Consider the following 19930-nt stretch of genomic DNA (forward strand, 5'->3'; position numbering starts at 1 on the left):
CACTAATCATGGATATTTTGTCATTAGTTGAATACTATGCTCCTGTTCTTCCTTGCCATTCTTTTATTTAAAGTTATTTGCAGTGGAATATTTGGATCCGCCTCATACCTTATTTTCTTCCTTTCTCTTCTCCCACTTTGTTCTATCTTTTTCTTTTTCTACTTTTGCACGGTTTTTCTCTATGCCTTAGCTCCAGCCTATAGTTCCAATTTAGCAGCAGCAGAGAGAAAGATAAGTGTCTTGTCAGTGCCATGCTGCATCTGCCTTTCACTGGTATCTAAGCAACAGCAGCACGGGTTTATGTCCTATGGGAAAATGTCCCACATGAGAACTTGTTATGTATCTCTAATGAAGGGGCTTTTCTTTCACAAATTTGAACTCTTGATACTCCTTCAGATGTTATCAGAACTGGTTTGATAAAAAGGTAATCGATGCTATGATTTAGAATTAATATCATTGAATTTGGCACAACTTCCCACAAAATGTCAAACAGAAAAAAAAGTTTACTCCATTCTTGGTCTTTTTCACTAGAAATAGCATTCTAAATTGTAGTGGTAAATTATTTCCCTGAATCCCAGTGGTAGCCGACATACAATGGCAGCTTTCCAACGTATGCTTGCTTATCCATTTTACAGGTGTAGCAATGATGCAAATAGTCAGCTGCCCGTATGTAAAGACAGTCGCTACCACCAAGACCGGTAATTTTTAAAACCATCTTAGTTTGTTTTGTCTGTAAGTTGGCATGGTAGTGAATGTTGTTGTTTATCCTTTTATTTATTTATTTATTTATTTATTTATTTTTGCCCAAGTAAGTGGATTTTTTTATATTTTTCTTTTTTAATGAGTAGTATAAATGCAGTTGTCGTATTTGGCCAACACTTAATTTTCCCAATTGCCTGTAGTATTAGCTTCTTTGGTTCACAAAAGCAAATAAGGTCAGATCACTTTATATCTTAATTTGTGTAATAAGTGTAAACAACTTCATTCTCATATTCATAACATTTAACTTTATTTTTTGATATGTGTTTTTAAGTTAAATATAAAAAAATCATTTCCATGTGTAAAGTGATGTGATTATGCTTGCATGCTAGTGAGTATATGTGTGTGGATATTTGTGTGTGTAATATAAATTTACATTTTAAAGTTACTGAAATAAGATAAATACCTGAAACTTAAATTCTCATTTAGGATTTGAGTTGGTATTTTTTTTTTCAATTTAGTTATGTGTATCCTTATTTTACAGTATTTTACTTTATAGTATCAGCTTATTTAGCTGACTTTTATGAAACGTAAATCTTAACCTGTCTTTTAAAAATAAGAAAAACTTTGTTTTCTTTTAGGAAAAGAGTAAACTGACTTAAAGAGTTTATGGGATATCTGACTTATTTAGTATATTAAAGTAGATTTAGTTTAAAACTTAAAATCTTATTCATACCCCCTTTCAGTATCCGAGCACTAAAAAATAATTTTGTCTCAGGAAATATGCTTAGTAAATATGCTTATTGTCTTAATTTCATTTGAATTGAGAAACTCTTTATAAAAATATATTTCCATTCATAGGGAATGAACCATGATTTTTATAATTTAGTATGTTAAAACTTTGATAGGTGAGGCCAAAATTTCTGAGTGTTCTTAAGGTATTTCCTGGGTTGAATTTCTGAGTCAATTGAATTTAGACGTTAACACTAAAATACTAGGGAAATGAATGAAATATATTAAATCACCTTTTTATATAATTTTTTTGGTAACAACTGGCTCATTCAGTTATTAATATAATAGAGAGATTTAGCTTAAAGTTTTATTTTGTATTGCAATTTGATACTTGGATCTAACTTTTTATTATTCTTTTTTCAGGTGTATTACCAGGCATGGCCCCTCCTATCGTACCCATGATACATCCCCAGGTTGCTATTGCCGCTTCACCTGCTACCTTAGCTGGAGCAACAGCAGTTTCTGAGTGGACTGAATATAAAACAGCAGATGGAAAGACATATTATTATAATAATAGAACATTAGAATCAACCTGGGAAAAACCCCAAGAACTAAAGGAAAAAGGTATAGTTGTTTTAATAACTTTGGAAGTAGTATGAACAATGATATTATAAATAGGGTGCTATTTGAATTTCTTTTTTAACACTTTTGAGGGATCTAATTACTTAGTTGTTGGAGTTGATAAGGCAGTTCTTATATCCTGTCCATTTGGAGAAATTACATGGACTTTTTTTTTAACTGTTGTCAGAAATTGTATAGTTGTTGTTATCTTTGTTGAGACTAATAGTACCGATCAGGAAGGAATGTGTGTGTTGTATGTGTTTTGAAGAAACAGTTTCGGCCGTTGGAGTCTTTGATGAAGAAGACTCTTGTTTTTCTTACTATAAATCCCTGTTTTTTTGTCCTAAGTATCTTAGGCTGTTATCCCTTTCAATGAAATGAATGAGTGCTACAAATGATACATGAATTACTTAAAAGACTTTATGTCCGTCCCTCTGTAGTCAGTAGTTCTTTAAAGACAGTTTCCTGATTGATAAAACAAGATGCTTAAAGTTGAACATTACATTAAATTCAAATCAATGATGTTATAAGGCAGAACATTTCGTTTTTATGGTTAATAACAAGAAATTGGAATATCTTAACTCTTTAGTCTCTGAAAGTTCTTAGGTTATTATATCAAAACAACTAAGTGCATTATCTTATTTTTTAATAGAAAAACTAGAAGAGAAAATTAAGGAGCCAATCAAAGAGCCCTCTGAAGAACCTCTGCCAATGGAGACAGAGGAGGAAGATCCTAAAGAAGAGCCTATAAAGGAGATAAAGGAGGTAAAGGGCTGTGACTTATTGACCTGGGAGCCGGCGTTATTTGGTACAGTTTACTTGAACCTAAAAATCCATTTGATAACATTTTTACATAATTGTTAGATATTTGATCTCTGAAATTTTATGGTTCCTTGAAATTTCTAATTCAGTTTTCCCCTTGAAAATTTCCTTAAATTATTTCGAATACTTAACTGATGCTCATAGAAAGAAAGGGCCTTGAGCCACAACTTAGACCTGATCTTCAGACTCTTGACTTTCTAGATTGGTAAATGTTAAAATTATAAGTGTAACTTCCTACTTGGTGAATGTTTATGTTTGATCTTTCTTCTTTTACCAGTGTATCCTGGCATGGAATGAACCCTATATAAAACTGAAAGAGCTTTGCTTTTTGGAAATATCCATTATTCAGTGAGGAACCAATGGTGGCCATGTTTCATTAGTAGGGAAGTTAGCAGAAATAAGTAACAAGCTTAAGTGAAGAGGATTCCTCTGACTTGTTATGCAACAATTCCCCATTTCTGCTCCTAGGCTAGTGGTCAGTGACTCTCTGAGATAGGACCAACTAATGCTGTTAGATTCTACTGTGGTGGAATTAGCCTTTGTTTAGGGTGCAGTGATTTATAACTTCCTTAGGAATTCTTATTCAGGGTCTTCCTTCCCCGTTCTGGCATCGAATGAACCTTGTGTTGGCTGCACTTGGAGGGATTTATAGAGATAATTTTATTTATGGCATATTAGCTAAAATTTTGTGATATTAATTCAGTGGGAGTAATAACATTTCACCATAGGAGCCCAAAGAAGAGGAGATGACTGAAGAAGAAAAGGCTGCTCAGAAGGCAAAACCAGTAGCTACTACCCCTATTCCTGGTACTCCTTGGTAAGTAAGTACCTAGCATAGTGTGTTTTGGGTTTTTTGGTCCTCATAAAGTTGTACTTGATTGTTAACATGGTTTATCTCATAGAAAGAACAAGTCCTTTTACTTGTATATGTCAAGTTTATGTTTTTGCTTACTCAATGTTTTGGTTCTTTTTCATTATATTTGGGTTTTCAAACCTAAAACTCAATTGCTACAATGTCTTTCCATCTGTGCTTATGGTTCATAAAGACCTGAACCATTCTGAGATCCTAAATCTACTTTTCATTTGTTTAAAATTTAAAAAATTTATTTGTGTGTGTGTGTGTGTTTTATATATATATATGTATAACTATATATAAGAACTATGTAAAATGATGCCTTTTTATCTTAAGTGCTGAATAGTCTACTTTTTCTTTCCCCTTTTCTAATTGGTTCTCCCTTTCTTCCTTTCCCCACATCGGTGCCTTCTCTCCTGCTCTAACTTATTTAATACATATACAGTCATGTTGCAGTGAGTGGCTTGTCTCTTAATGTTTCCCTCCAATTTATTTCCTTACCTTTCCCCCCTTGGTTTTGTAACTAAAGAAATAAATGTTTGTCTTGTAGAGACAGTCTGGATTTTATTATTGGATCCTTGTGGTGCTTTTTAATAGTTTTCCATTTCTGAATTTCCTGTAAAGTATAAGCACATCTAGAGGTATAATCAGATTCTGCTTTGATCTTCTTGACAAGACTAGTTCATAAGTGATGGTGTGTACTTCTCTCAAGATGCATGTAGCTGTCTCTCTTAGAAGCCATTGATGATGATTATTAGTGCCTAGATTAGTGATTTTTAGTGCCTAGATTAGTGATTTTTAACCAGAGGCACTTTTACCCCCCAGTGGATATTTGGCAGTGCCTGGAGATATTTTTCATTGTCACAACTTGGGGAGGGTTATATAGGACAGCCCTCTACAACAAAGAATTAAGTGGCCCAAAATGTCCATAGTGATTGGGTTGAGAAATCCTGGCCTGGATTTATTAAATCATTAAGGATTGAAAGCAGTGGTATTCTATTTCTGTCATTTCCTTTTCATTTATACTTGGAATGCTTCCATAGAGAAATACTCCTTTTATCAACTATTTCGCTATGTAGAGGAACAAATTATATAGGAAAAGAACGATTTACCAGTTTTCAGAATAATGAATTGGTTCCTTCCAAAAGTAATCAATGTGTCTGCTCGTTTTCTTTTATTTAATATTATTACGCATTCATATATTTAAATTTATATATTTCTATCCATTCCTATACACTGCAGTTATTATCGTTATTGATGTTTAGTTGTCTCATATTTAGCCAAGAGGAACCTTTTAAGGTTAACAACTCTGATAGCTTTCTTGCTTTCTGCTATGACAAGATGCTCCAGACTTACCACCTTTGGTGTTACCTGTCTCAGACTGGATTCAGCCATTCTGTCTTCTTTTTGCGGCAAGTGGCATTTGTAGGTCACAGTGTAGAATATTGGGATAGTTTTTGTTACTGAATCAGTGATTTTTTAGGACTGTTTTGTAGACACACAGATAGAAGATATATAAGCAGACCACATGTAGGTACACACACATCCCCCCACATTCATGACTAAAATACATCCTGGATGCATACCATTCACATTACCTGTAATTTGGGACTACCATAAGATTTTTACTTCATTGTTTGTCTTTTCTCTTTTGCTGAAAATCAACTTGCTTAAAAATACTTACTTGTTTTTCTCGTACACAAATCAAAGAAAAACAATACAGCAGTATCACTAACAATATGATTACTGAAGACAGTTTAAACATTTATTTCACTTTTTTTATGTTTAGGGTATATCCCACTAGGGATGTTTGGTCAAAGTAAATTATGTTTTAAAGACATTTAGAATAGTTGTTTTCAGATACACGGGTTTGTTTTGTTTAATAATTATGGAAAGTTTTGCCTCATTCCAATGTGAAAGTTTCAAAACAGTCTTTTCAAGAATATATTCCTAGATTGTGGTTTCTCTGTTTTAGTATTAATAGGAAAAGAAGCTGATACACACACATATATACACACACAAAGCCTGTCCTGTCCCAATCTGGAGTTTCATGGGCCTCATCAATTTTCAGTCTCTGGTCTGTTCTCAGATTAGAGAAATTTTCTTTTGCATTTGTTTAATTGGTACTTTACCTCATCTGCTTCTTTTTCCTTTTCTGAAATATCTTTAATTTGCATGTTAGGTCTCTTGGATCTGTTATCCTCCAAGCCTCTTTTACTTTTTCCGTTATGGTTTATATATGTAGTTTTGTCTCGTTAGTTTTTCTTTGATCTTAACTACTAATTCAAGTCTGATAGTTACCATCTTCATGTATATTCAGAGTATCTTGGTCTGAAAAGTCCTGTTTTTAAGTTTACAAGACTTTTTTTGTATGTTTTCACTGCTTTCAGATCTCTTTAGGTTTTTGTTTTCTCATTTCATTTATGTTCTTTAGCATTTCTCTTAAACTTTGTGTGTGTTTTAGTTATTCTACCTGATCGCCCTCTGGTTTGACTGCTGGGACACCCTGGGAAGGCTGCTCTTTTTCTTTTATAGACTGTAATTCTCTGCCAAGGCACCTGTATGATGCTTCTCTGTACTCATAGTGCTGTATTTAGTCTTTTATAGGTCAGGGATATCTGATACTCCCATATGGGTTAAGTGTCTTCTTTTCCCAAAGCATCCACATATTCTTAAATACCAAGTTCTTGGGATCTGCTGCTCTCTAGTTGTTTGCTCAGCTCAGAGAGAAGACGACTTGCAACTGTTCACTTTGTTAGGAGCCAAGTAAAGACCAAAGTTCCAGTTATCTGCTCCTGGGCTCAGAAGCGGCAAATAGGTTGAGATTGGAAGTGGAAGGGAAGGAGAACCATGTTCAGACTGTGTTCTTAAAGTTAATCATATGTATATGATATATATGACTTATTACTAAAATATACATGAATGCATAAAAAGCATTTAGTATGTAGGAATTATATGCCATAAAAAAGATGGAAGAATTCTGCCATTTAAAAACGTCTGCATTAATAAAAATGTGGTATATATGCTCTCTAGACCTTTACTATATTGTGTTTTATATTTATGTGTGTGTGTGTCTGTACACATTGTGTGTCTTAAAATGTTATTCATCAGTGCAAGTATGTCTGAGAAATACTGCAATTTAGTAACTACAAATCTACTGGGGAAAGAATAGTTTTCTGTTGTGTTTAATGCACAATTTCCCTACAGATGGATAGCTACATTATTTCTTGCAAGCCCCCCAATTTACAAAAGTTACTGTTTTAAATTTTTTTCTACACATTTCTTTGTGAACATATGCAAGTTTTCTGTTGGTTTGATTCGTAGAAGAGCAATTGCTGAATATCATCATATGATTCATATTCAATCAAGTCATTGATTGAATCAAATGATATCAGATTGACTTAAGATTTTGATGGGCAATGATAAATAGACCTCAGAAAAAGGTTGAAAAGTTGGGAACAAGGGGATGGTATACCAGCTAAATTTCCAAAAAAACAGTTTGAGATGACCAGTTTTTGCTCTTTCTAGTGTAGAGATATTATATTCCTTTGAAATATTTGGTACACTGATGTAAAATAAATCTTATTTTATGTTTCTATGAAGTCCGTGTTTATTTGCTGTGAATTACCTCTTCACAATTTTTGCTCATTTTTTAATGGGCTTGTCTTTTTTTTTAAAGTTTGTGGGAGCTTCTTATAGCAGCATACTGCTATTTACCCATTGACTTCATATGTATTATAGTTTGTCTCGATTTGTTGATTCTTGTTTTGACATCTTGCCTTATATAAATTTTATATTTAATGAGGTCGAGTTTGTTGATCTTTTTATTTATAGCTTCTTGATTATATCTTTTTTAGGGAGCAACTCCATCCCCCAATTTTTAAAAATAAGCTATTTCTTAGTGCCATTTGAATTCATAAAAGATAATCAGTTGTCCAGACTAATTGTCTTCTAAATTATCAGTGAAGAAATGTATTATGATTAGTATAATTTTTATTCCAGATTTTATTATTTTTCTCTTTCTTAGAAAATGGGTAAGCACTAATGTTACACTAAACAGATTGTTCATCTAAGCAGAGGTATGCTACTTCCTGATCATTTGAATAGGCAAATTTTTATTAGTCTTTCCACCTCTTGATATCTTCAAATGTTACTCTTCAGAGTATTGTTTCTTTAGATATAAGAAGACAAATGTAAAACATTCATCTTTCCCTTATAGTGGGAGTTAATTTTTTTATATTTCATGGCATTAATTTGGCTGTTTTTTTTTAATAGAGTGGTCAGAATTAGAAGCATTTTTGCATCTGCTAAGATCAGTAAACTTTTTAGTTTCTAGATCTAGGAATTGTTAATGTTTTGACAAAAAATTTAATGGATACAAAATTATAATTTTTCCCTTTTATTATTGATTACTTTGCATAGTTTTAGTTTTGATATGATTTATTTGCTTGTTCTCTGTTTTTGTTGTTGTTGTTTTATATACTAAATGCCCAGGATCACATTTCATTCTTTTTCCATGTAAGTATCCCATTATTGCAGTATCATTTGTGGAATTTTTGTTTGTTTTTTTCTTTCTTTCTTTCTTTTATTTTTGTTTTTGGGAAGTACATGGGCCAGAAATGGAATCCAGATCTCCCACATGGCAAGCGAGAATTGTATCACTAAACTACCCTTGTACCCCGTTGTATTTTCACTTATAAAAAATTTAGTTTTGATCTTCTAGTATATTTTATCTTTACTGAGAGTTACACAGAACCCCCATGCCACTTTTTTTATTGCTTGTGTTTTTATGTTTTTTCCTATCAACATTTTATTGAAAAATTTGAACACAGAAACTTTGAAAGAATTAATTATACGGGGAACACTATATATTGACCACCTAGTTTCTTTAGTTACTATTTTGCTACATTTGCTTTATCACTTACTTATCAGTCCCTCTTCTATTGATCTTATTTTTTTGATGCATTAAAATTTACAGACATCGATACACTTCATCCCTAAGTGCTTTAGCATGCATATCATTAGGACAGTTTTGTGACAGCAGAATTCCTTGTGCATGGTTTCTCTGTTAATTCTGGAAATGTCATGGTAGTGTCTTACTGCATGCTTACCACTAGAGGGCTTCCCTCAACAACGAATTTCTGATTTTATTTTTTAGAGCTGTTAGCCAAAATGATGTAGTAGAGCAATATCTCCATCTTAACATAGTTACTGTGTTAATACAGATCAAGCAGTGTTTTTATGTTACTGTGTTAATACAGATCAAGCAGTGTTTTAGAAACTGGCGTGAATGATTTAGGCTTATTTTTTTCCCCCAGTAAAGTTAAAAACACCTAGTAATTTAGTTGAAAGTGTCTCATTATGGTGCTAAAGGATATTCTTGAAGAGACTTCTGTATTAGGTGGATGAAAATCTACCCCCTGCTCCCACGAAAAAATTATCGTAAAGAGAGTTTGAAATTAGCAGCATTTTATTATATTCCCTAGGATCCATAAACCTTAGTTTTTGGTTGGACTCTATGACAGAAACAGGAATCTACTCCATCATTTCCACAAAAGATTTTAGATTTGGTTACACACATTATACATTTTTTTCTTATTTTTTATTTGTGTTTTTGAGATAGTATAGACAGTTACACCTATTTAAAGTTCATTACCATAATCAAGATAAACATTGCCTACAAAATTTTGTGTTCCTTTGTAGACAATCATTTCCTCTATTCCTATTCCTAGGGATCTCTCTACTTGCTATTATTACAGATTACTTCGCATTCTGTAAGATTTTTATCAGGAATAATACAGATTGAATTTTTTTTGCCCAGCTCTTTTCTTTAATATAACCGCTTTTTTGTGTTACAGTTCATGTACTATAAAATTCTTCATTTAAACTGTACAGTTTATTTTTTTAACCTTTAAAAATGTTATAATTTAACATATTCAAAGCAAAGAAAGAAAAAAACAGTAGTTTTCAAAGCACTCTTCAACAAGTAGTTATAGAGCAGATCCCAGAGTTTGTCATGGGCTACCATCCCAGCTCAGATTTTTCCTTCTAGCTGCTGCAGAACATTGGAAGCTAGAAGGAATATGTATTTTTTTCTCGTCACTTTTTTTCTTTTTTGTGAAAAATAACATATATACAAAAAAGCAATAAATTTTAACATACAGTACAACATTTAGTTGTAGAACAGATTTCAGAGTTTGGTATGTGTTACAATTCCACAATTTTAGGTTTTCAGTTTAGTTGTTAATATATTCACAGAATTGTGCAACCATCATTACAACAAATTTTAGAACATTTTCAATACCCATTAAAAAGCCCCATGCCAATGAATAGTCATTCCCCATTTCCCCCCACCTCTCCCAGTCCCAGGCAAACACTTCATGTACTTTCTGTCTCTCTAAATTTGTCTGTTCTGGACATTTCACGTAAATATCATATAATGTATGGCCTTTTGTGACTGGTTTACCTAGTTTCTATCAGCAGTAATGCCTCTGAGATTCATCTGTGTTACTTTGTGCATCAATAGTTCGTTTTTCATTATTGCTGCAGTAGTATGCCTTTGTATGACTATAGCACAATTTGTTCACCTGTTGTGCACATTTAGGTTATTTCTAATTTTCAGCTATCCCACTCCTGCATATTTACTCAACAGAAAGAAAAATCAGTGTTCGTAGGAACTTTATTTGTAATAGTCAAAAACTGGAAACAAACCAAATAAATTACAAATAAAGCTGCTCTGAACATTCTTATACAAGTCTTCATGTAGATATATATGGTTGGATTGTATGGTAGGCATATGTTTAACTTCCTAAGAAACTGCTATGGAAAGCAATGTGAAGTTCCCATCAACAGGGTTTTAGTGTTCCTGTTGCTCGTCATCGTCACCAACACTTGGTGTGCTCAGTTTTAAAAATTTAAGACGTTTTAATGGGTGTATAGTAGTATTTGTTTGTATTTCCCAGGTTACTAATGATTTTGAACTTTTCTTCATATGCTTATTTGCCATTTATACATTGTTTTTTAAGCCTCTGTTCACATCTTTTGCCTTTATTTGTATGCTGTATGGTGGGGTCATTTCATTATTTTTCCATATGAGTGTATCTTGTTATCACAGCACCATTTGTTGAATTTTTCTTTTTTCTTTTTTTTTTCTTTTTTGTTTTGGCGGAAGTACATGGGTTGGGAATCAAACCTGGGTCTTCTGTGTGGCTGGCAAGAATTCTCCCACTGGACTACTGTTGCACCCCCTTTTGCCTATTTTCTGTTGGTCTGTTTTTCGTATTATTGAGATATGACAGCTTTGTATGTTTTGATTATAAAAGTCCTTTGATATATCTGTTGTGAATATTTCCCCCCAGTCTGTGGCTTACCTTTTTATTTTTGTAACAGTGACTTTTAGAGAGCAAAAGGTTTTAGTTTTGACATCCCATTTGTCATTTTATATCTTAAATCATTTGAGCTTTTTGTATTTTAAGAAATTCTTCCCTACCCCAAGGTTACAAAGATTTTCTGCTATGGTTTCTTCTGGAAGTTTTATAGTTTTAAATTTTACATTTATGTCTGTGACCAATTTTGAGTTAATTTTTGTGTATGGTGTGAGGGTAAGGGTCTATGCTCTTTTCCATGTAAGTTGATTGAGCACCATTTGTTGAGTAGTCCCTTTGTCAGAAATCACTTGTGTGGGTCTGTTTCTCAGCTCTCTGTTCTGTTCTGTTGACTGATATGTCTGTATTTTTACCAATACTAAATTATCTTGATTTCTGAAGCTTTATAGTAAGTTTTGAAATCAGGAGGGTAAGTCCAGGTTCTTTTTTTTTTCAACTTGTTAAGCTATATCCTTTGCATTTTCATGTGAAGTTTAAAATCAGCCTTTTGCTTTCTTCCCCTGCAGAAAAGCCTGCTGGAATTTTGATTCAGATTGCACTGACTCTGTAGATGAATTTGGGGAGAATTGACATTTTAACAATATCAAGTCTTCCAGTTCATGACTGTGATTTAAATCCATGAACGTGATTTATCTTTCCATTAATTTAGATTTTTTATTTCTCTCAGCCATGTTCAGTGTAGATGTCTTGAACATAATTTTGCTAGATTTTATTCCTAGGTATAATACTTTTGCAAATTAGATTTTTTTTTAATTTCATTTTCCATTTGACTGCTGTTAGTATATAAGGACATAATTGATTTTTGTGTATTAAGTTTGCTTTGTAGAATCTTGCTAAATTCATTAATTAGTTCTAGTAATTTTGTAGAATCTCTGGTATTTTCTGTGTCATCTGCAAATAGGGGCACTTTAGTTCGTTTTGGTCTTTTATGCCTTACATTACCTTTTCTCTCCTTATTGTAATGAGTAGGACCTTTAGTACAATTTTAAATAGAAGAGGTAAAAGCAAGCACCCTTTCTTTGTTCCTTATCACAGGGTGTTCTTGTTTGCTGGCTGCCAGAATGCAATATATACCAGAAACGGAATGGCTTTTGAAAGGAAAAGTTACGAGTTTATAGCTCTAAGGCTGTGAAAATGTAGCTCTAAGGCCATGAAAATGTCCCAGATGAAACAAGTCTATAAAAAATGCCCAAATTAGGACACCAACAAGAGGTTGTCTTTACTCAAAAAAGGCCAACGAACTTCATGGTTTCTCTCTCGATAGGGCAGGCAAATGGCAAACTTGGCAATGTCTGCTAGCTTTCTCTCCAGGCTTCTTGTTTCATGAAGCCCCACCATAGGCATTTTCTTTCTTCATCTCCACAGGTCTCTGGATGTGTGGGCTCTCGTGGTCCTTGTGGTCCTTGTAGCTCTCCCATCCTTCTGTGCAGAGATAATCTAATCAAGCCGTCACCCAGCAGTCATGAATGAAGATTAAAGGACATGGCTTTTCTGGGGTATGCCACAGATTCAAACTAGCACCCTGGGGGAGATAATTCAATCTTTCACCATCATGCATGTTTGCTGTAAGTTTTTCCTAGGTTACCCTTTATCAGTTTTGAAAATGTTTCCCCACTATTCTCTGTTGGTAGTGTTTTTATTTTGATTCTTTATCTTTTGTAATGAGATTGTTTTTTTCCTTCATTCTTTTAATATGGTGAGTTATGTGGTTGGTTTTTGGACTAGTGTTACATTTCTGGGTTAAACCCTACTTGTCATCCCTTATTATCCTTTTTGTATATTGTTGGATTTCATTTGATTTGCTAATATTTTGTTAAGGATTTTTGCATCTTTTGATATCTTTGTCCAGTTACACTGGTTTTATAAAATGAGTTGCATAGTGATCTTTATTCCTCTATTTATTGAAAAGATTTATGAGACTGCTGTTATTTTCTCAGTGTTTTATGGAATTAAGAAGTGAAACTATCTGAGACTTGAGTTTTCTTTTGGGGAAGGTTTTTAGTAACGAACTAAGCTTACTAAATAGCTGTAGGGCTATTCGGATTTTCTGTTTCTTTTGCGAGTTTGATAAGTTGTATTTTTAAGAAATTTAATTTGTCTAAGTTGTTGAATGTCTGTAGGCTCTGTGGTGATATTCTCTTTGTCATTCTGGCTATTGGTGATTTGTGTTCTTTTTTCTTGATCAGTCTAACTAGAAGTCCATCAGTTTTATTGGTCTTTTCAAAACAACAACTGGTTGCCCATCTTTCCTTTTTTTCTGCCCTTTATTATTTCTTTCCTTCTACTTTGTGTTTACGTTATGCTACTTTTTCTAATTTCTTATGTTAGACTCACTGGTTCTTAGTTCTTTACATTTCTAACATAAGCATTTAAAGCTGTAAGTTTCTTTCTAAACACTGCTTTAGCCATAACCTTTAAAGTTTCAGTATGTTGTATTTTCAGCGCTATTCACTTCCTATTTTAAAATTTACCTTTGATTTTTGCATTTGACTCAAGCTGTTTAGACATCTGTTGGTTCAATTTCAGATACTTGGGGTTTTTCTAGATGTGCCATTAGAGATTTAATGATCCTATGTATAACATTTTCTGTGATTTTGATACCTTTACATTTACTGTCATTTTTCTTGATCAGCATATTGTCTTAGTATCGTGAAATGAAAAGAATTTGTAGAGTGGTGTTTATTTTTTGTAGTTTTGGAATTGTCTGTTTCTCTCGAATTTGGTTCATTCTTGCTTTTCTAGGGCTCTTAATAGGCTCATATACATTTTATAATTATGTCTTCCTGATGAACTGTCTCTTTTATCATTATCTTTGGTAGTGCTCTTTGTCCTTTTTTTTTTTTCCTATTTAAAAATTTCTGAACATCAACCCTCTCCCCCACTCCCTGGTAACTTCTAATCTACTTTTTGTCTCTATGATTGTGCTGTTTTTAGATATTTCATATAAATGAAATTATACAGGATTTGTCCTTGCATGCCATGCTTATTTCAGTTGGCATGTTTTCAAGGTTCATCCATGTTGCGGCATGTATCAGAATTTCATTCCTTTTTACAGCTGAATAATATTCTGTTGTATGGAGAGACTGGATTTTCCTTATCTGTTCATCCATTGATGGGCACTTGGATTGCTCCCACCTTTTGGCCACTGTGAATAACGTTGTGATGAATGTTGGTGTAGAAATATCTGCTTGAATCCTTGCTTTCAATTCTTTGGGTTATATACCTAAGAGTGAAATTGCCATGTTATGGTAATTTTATATTTAACTTTTTGAGGAACTGCTATACTGCTCTCCACAGTAGCTGCACCATTTTACATTCCCACCAACAGTGTATTAGGATTTCCTTATTTTTAGTAATAGCCATCCTTGTTGATATTTTGATTTGCATTTCTTTAATAGCTAATGATGCTCAGCATTTTTCGTGTTTATTGGCCATTTTTATGTCCTCTTTGGTAAAATGTGTAAGTCCTTTGTCCATTTTTAAATTGGGCTGTTTGGTTTTTTTTTGTGGTAGAGTTATAAGAGTTCTTTACATATTCTGGATATTTAGTCCTTATCGTATATATGGTTTGTGACTACTTTCTCCTGTTCTGTAGGATATTTTTTCACTTTCTTGACAATGTCCTGTGAAGCACAAAATTTTTTCATTTTGATGAAGTCCAATTTATTTGTTGTTTCTTTTGTTGCACATGTGTTTGGTGTTAAATATTCCACCACTGTAGAATCTGAGGTTGGGAAGATTCACCCTTATGTTATCTTCTAAGAGTTTTATGGTTTTAGCTCTTATATTTAGGTCCTAGATACATTTGGAATTTATTTTTGTCTAAGGCATGAGGTAAGGGGTCCAACTTCATTCTTCTGAATGTGACCATCCAGTTTTCCCAGCACCATTTGTTGAAGAGACTGTTCTTTCCCATGCATGTCCTTGGCATGCTTGTTGAAATTCCATTGGCTGGAGATACTTTTTTTCTTTTCAGCCTTTTTTTTCACTTTCTATATCCCTGGCGTGTGAAACAATGTTTGTCATCTGGTAAGTGCTCCATAATAAATATCTTCTCAGTGAGTGAAGACTCCTATCAAAGAGTCTTCCCAATCACTGGGCTCAGAACCCCTGCCCTTTGGTCCTGAATGCTTGAAAAATAGTAACAGCTGTTACTTATTGAACATTTAACATTCAGGGTCCAATTTCTCAATAGTTGTTTTAAGTGATGTGTGTTAACACATTTAAACCTCATGTGAAAAAACAACCCTTTGCAGTAGATTTTATTTTTAATCTCCATCTTACATATGGAGAAACTAAAGGTCAGGTAGGTAAAATTGCTTGACTGAAGGCATGCAGCCTGTAACGTGAAGAAGAGCCGACTGTAGCTACAGAATCCACCCTCATCAGCTGTCTCTCACAAGAAATTGTTTCTCCACCCCTAGGTCAGCTCACAAACGTTCTGGGGCCTGGCCGCCCACCCACGTAGCAGAACTAGTGAATTTCCTTCTCCACCCACATCATTGCTTCCCCCTCCCTCCCAGTGCAGTACCTCTGCCCCACTCCCATCTAGGAGCATGAGGACTTTTCCCCATACATTCCATCCACAGAGTGGCCCACGACCTATCTTTCATTCATTCAGCAAACATTACTCAGCATCTTTCGTGTGACCTGCGCTGTGTTGGGAACACAGTAGTGAGCTAAGTATACCCAGTCTCTACCCTCGTGGAGCTCATGGACACAGACATAATTAATATCAGTTAAATAACTGTCTAGTAACACACATGACATGAAGGAAAGGAACAAGGACCTATGAGATCCTTAAACAGGACTGGAGGGTGTGGGGATGAGGGTAGGAAAAGGAGGCTTTGCAGAGGAAGTGATGTTTGCACAGAGACCTGAAGGATGAATGGGAGTTAGCCAAGCAGAATGGGTAAAAGAGTGTTGAGGATAGAGAGGCAGCAAATGTAAAAACCCTGAGACGTGTCTTAGTTTCCTTCCTTTGAGAATATGTTTTTTGCCTTTGTTCCTGAAGGATGTTGTCACTGAATGTAGATTTTTGGGTTGGCAAGGGTTGGTAGTTCTTTTTTCCAGTGCTTTGAAGGTGTTGTTCCATTGTATTCTGGCCTTTCTGGTTTCTGGTAAGGAATCCATGTTACTGGATTTGCTCCCCATACGTACTGTGCCACATTTCCCCCCTAGTTACTATCAGAGTTTTTTCTTTACTTTTGATTTTCACCTGTTTGATTATATTGTGTCTAGGCATGTTTTCCTTGAAGTCAGTCCTCTTAGGGGGTTGCTGGGGCTTCCTGAACGTGTACCTTGTATCTTTTATAAAATTAAAAAAAAATTATAAGATTTTTTTTTCCTAATATTTTTCTTCTCTGCTTCTGGGACTCCACTGACACATATAGTAGACATTAGATACAGTCCCAGAGGCTTCTGAGCCTCTGTTCAACCCCGCCCCCCAGCCACTGTTATTCAGATAGAATAATTAATGACATGTAGTTCACTGATTCTTCTTCTGTCATCTTTGTTCTGCTTTTGAGCCAGTCAGTGAAATTATATTTTAGCTGTTGTATTTTTCATTTCTGAAGTTTCAGTTTGGTTTCTGTTTTATAGTTTCTGTTTCTTTGCTGAGAAACTCCTGTATTTCCATTTCAGGTGTGCTTTTAAAAAAATCTCATAGAGTCTAATGTTGATTGCTGCTTTAAAGCCTTTGTCTGATAATTTCAACTTGTGGGTCATCTTAGACCAAAATAAAATAATAACCTTTTGATTATCTGGCCAGAAAGACATGGTTTCACTTGGAGTTTTACCTGCCTTGTTGCTGCTGCTATGCCATTGTAACTAAGGGCCACCCTCGAGAAAGTCATGAGGGGGCAGAAGTGGGGAACTTTTCTTCTAGAAGCTTTTCTAATCTTTTGGTCTGTCTTCCTCCCCCACTCACTTCACTTCACCCCAACGCACTGTCCTCACTTCCCCCCTACTTTATAATGTTCTTAGGTAGTTATTTTTCTGTTTTGTCTGTGTTTGTATTGTAAATAACAAGAGCAGTACTTCTCTTTACTTTTTATACAAGCTATAATCAGATATTAAAGACTTTATAGGAATTTGTGTTTGAGTATGTAATTCTGGTTTATTGAGAAATATTAAAAACCAATACGTAGGGTAGTCTGTTCTTTAGCGTTAGAGCTGCTTTATAGGAGTGCTATTTGTGCCATTGAAATAGTCCTTTGTGATAGTTTAAAATTTAGTGTTCCCAAATTGGGTGTGCCAAACCAAGTTCCTGAGCACTCTAAACCTCTGATCTTACATTTGCTTTGTATTTCTTGGTTTTCTCAAGTAATGTGTTCAGCTGCTGTTTTATCTTAGCCAATCAGATTTCTTCTACTCTGAAAACCAGATTTGCTTCTCTGTAGGTAACTACTAGTAATATGAGTATTTCCCTCATCAACTCCCTTTCTGCAGGGTGACAGTAAAAGATCTAGGTATAAAATGTGTTCTGTAACATTAAGACAGTATTTTTAATCAATCCTTAGGTGTGTTGTTTGGACTGGTGATGAGCGGGTCTTTTTTTATAATCCTACCACTCGTCTATCTATGTGGGACCGACCTGATGATCTGATTGGAAGGGCAGATGTAGACAAAATTATTCAGGAACCTCCTCATAAAAAAGGAATGGAAGAAGGGAAGAAACTAAGTAAGTTTTGAATTAAAAATTTATCTTCCATCTTATAATTATAAAAATATTTTGATAGAAAATGTGAGGGCCATTTACAAAAACTATTTTATAAGTAATCTAAGAAATTTGAGAAATGGGAAACTAGATTGTAATGATAGTTTGGTTTTAAAAATAGAGATACAAGAAATTCAGAATTTGGGGGAAAATGTCTCTTTTAAAGTATATTTTTTTATTTTAAAATTTATTATCCTTGTTGAGATTTTCAGTTAGTCCAAGATAAGTTAATATTGTTGACGCTTGCTTGATGTCTGTTAATGATACCAAATACTCCTCCTCATTAAGCGTTTTAGCAACTTTTGTGACTAGTAATATATATTTTTAAAATAAAACGAAACAGAGGATCTAAAAAAATATTTTATTGTTCCTAGAATGATGTAGTCTTTTCAGCTAGATGAAATTTAGGAAAGATAAAGACTTATTCTGAAGAGTACAGTGATACCTAAACCTTGGGTTATCTTCTGATCTCCCTCAGGTTCCAATATGTATACGACAAGCACAATTTATTTTTCATGGTATAGTGTTTAATTTAAATTTAGATTAACATATGGGTAAAAGGAGGAAAACAATTTTTTTATTTCTACATTATTTTATTACATATTTCTTTATGGTAATTTTCTCCTGTGTTGGTATACTTGTGTTTTTATAGTAACTTTTCCCCCCACAAAGTTTAGAAAATAATAATTGAATCATTTAACACTTGAGAAATGAGACAAATCCTAATGTCATTTATAATAAATGAGATATTTTCACGGATGTATATGTGGCCCTAACATTTTTTGGTTACGAATGATTTCCAAATCATTGAAACTTTGTCTGTTTGGAGCTGGAAGGTACAAGGCACTACTTTTTCCTTTCGGCAGTGTCTCTTTTATAGGTGTATTATGGGCTACATTGGCATACCGCAGTCAGTACTTCTCTTTGTTTTTTATACAAGATATAATCAGATATTAAGGACTTTATAGAAGGTTGTATGTAATTTTAGAAATATTTTATGACCAAAGTATTGAATAATGCAAAGAAAATATGTGATTTGCTTTTGTTTTTATGAGCCTGTTTTCAGGTACTTGATCCTTTATTTGCTAGATATATTAACATGCATCATGAAAAGGCACTGTAAATTCTGAATCAAGAAAGTTTTATTTTATGAATTTGTAAATTTAAGGTTTGGATAAGAAACATTTCAAAGTGAATTTAAAATTTAGTACAAATGGAGGATAAACAAGACATATAGAGTTGTGTCTTGGTTAATATTTAATAAAGGAGTGATTATTAAAGGTGGATATTTTATACAAATAGTGTTTTTTTAAAGAAAAGATTGTGAAATATATGTGTATAAATATTCATTACAACATTTGAAATGTTTTTGCCAGGGCATCTGACCCCAACAATGCTGTCCATCCAAAAGTGGCAATTCTCTATGAGTGCAAGTGAGTGAACTAACTATAAATTATGTTTTCTTTGTGATGCTATTAAAGCAGGTGTTTTGGTAGTGGTTGGCAGAAGGATTCATGCTTAAATGTTTCAGTTGTTGTTATCTTTATTCTAACAGTTGAATTAAATTTTATCTTCTAGTTAAAGAAGAGCAAGAATTAATGGAAGAAATTAATGAAGATGAACCTGTTAAAGCAAAAAAACGGAAGTAAGTAATACATACAGTATATTTAATTCAGATAGCTTTTACCTTTTAGATGTTGATTAGGTCACAGTCAGTTCATGGTTGGAAGGGACAGGTGATGTGTATGTTAGGAGACAGAAGTCATGATAATTTTCTCTTAGGCCTGATACTAAATAGCTTTGCTTTTAGAATGTAGAAATGGTGTCCTTTCTTTTGTTAGATTTGCAAAAGGTTTAGTTACTCAAATAGATATTATCAAGCCAAATGACATTTTAAATTAGTTGATTATTTTTTAGAAATTTATTAGACCTGAATTTTGTAAAAAATGAATTTCCTCCCTGCTACAAATCCCAACAGATACCATTGCAGGGTTATCGCAAGCACAGATACAGATTTCTCTTTCTTTCTGTGTACTTAACCTTATTACTTATCTAGTCCTTGAGTCCTTAGTACCTGGTGATCAGGGAGTCTTTGAGCTT

At 33.7% G+C, this 19930-nt stretch overlaps 1 protein-coding gene across 19 annotated transcripts in view; it reads left to right on the forward strand.

Annotated features, from left to right (window-relative positions):
- The window catches only part of TCERG1 (transcription elongation regulator 1), a 77632-nt gene that overhangs the window by 32403 nt on the left and 25299 nt on the right, over positions 1–19930 (forward strand). For 12 of the 19 annotated variants that reach the window (XR_013166241.1, XM_077137328.1, XM_077137326.1 and 9 more), the window contains 7 exons: positions 636–698; positions 1855–2055; positions 2705–2817; positions 3603–3691; positions 17634–17794; positions 19207–19263; positions 19409–19475. Coding sequence is in view for 18 of the 19 variants with exons in the window: in XM_077137328.1 (XP_076993443.1) it covers positions 636–698; positions 1855–2055; positions 2705–2817; positions 3603–3691; positions 17634–17794; positions 19207–19263; positions 19409–19475 (751 nt within the window). In the remaining variant the exon portion in view is untranslated. The remainder of the gene's footprint in view (positions 1–635; positions 699–1854; positions 2056–2704; positions 2818–3602; positions 3692–17633; positions 17795–19206; positions 19264–19408; positions 19476–19930) is intronic. The other 7 variants (XM_077137333.1, XM_077137336.1, XM_077137338.1 and 4 more) reach the window with 1 other exon arrangement.

This window comes from Tamandua tetradactyla, chromosome 20 (assembly GCF_023851605.1).
Source record: "Tamandua tetradactyla isolate mTamTet1 chromosome 20, mTamTet1.pri, whole genome shotgun sequence".
NCBI classification, from domain to species: domain Eukaryota; kingdom Metazoa; phylum Chordata; class Mammalia; order Pilosa; family Myrmecophagidae; genus Tamandua; species Tamandua tetradactyla.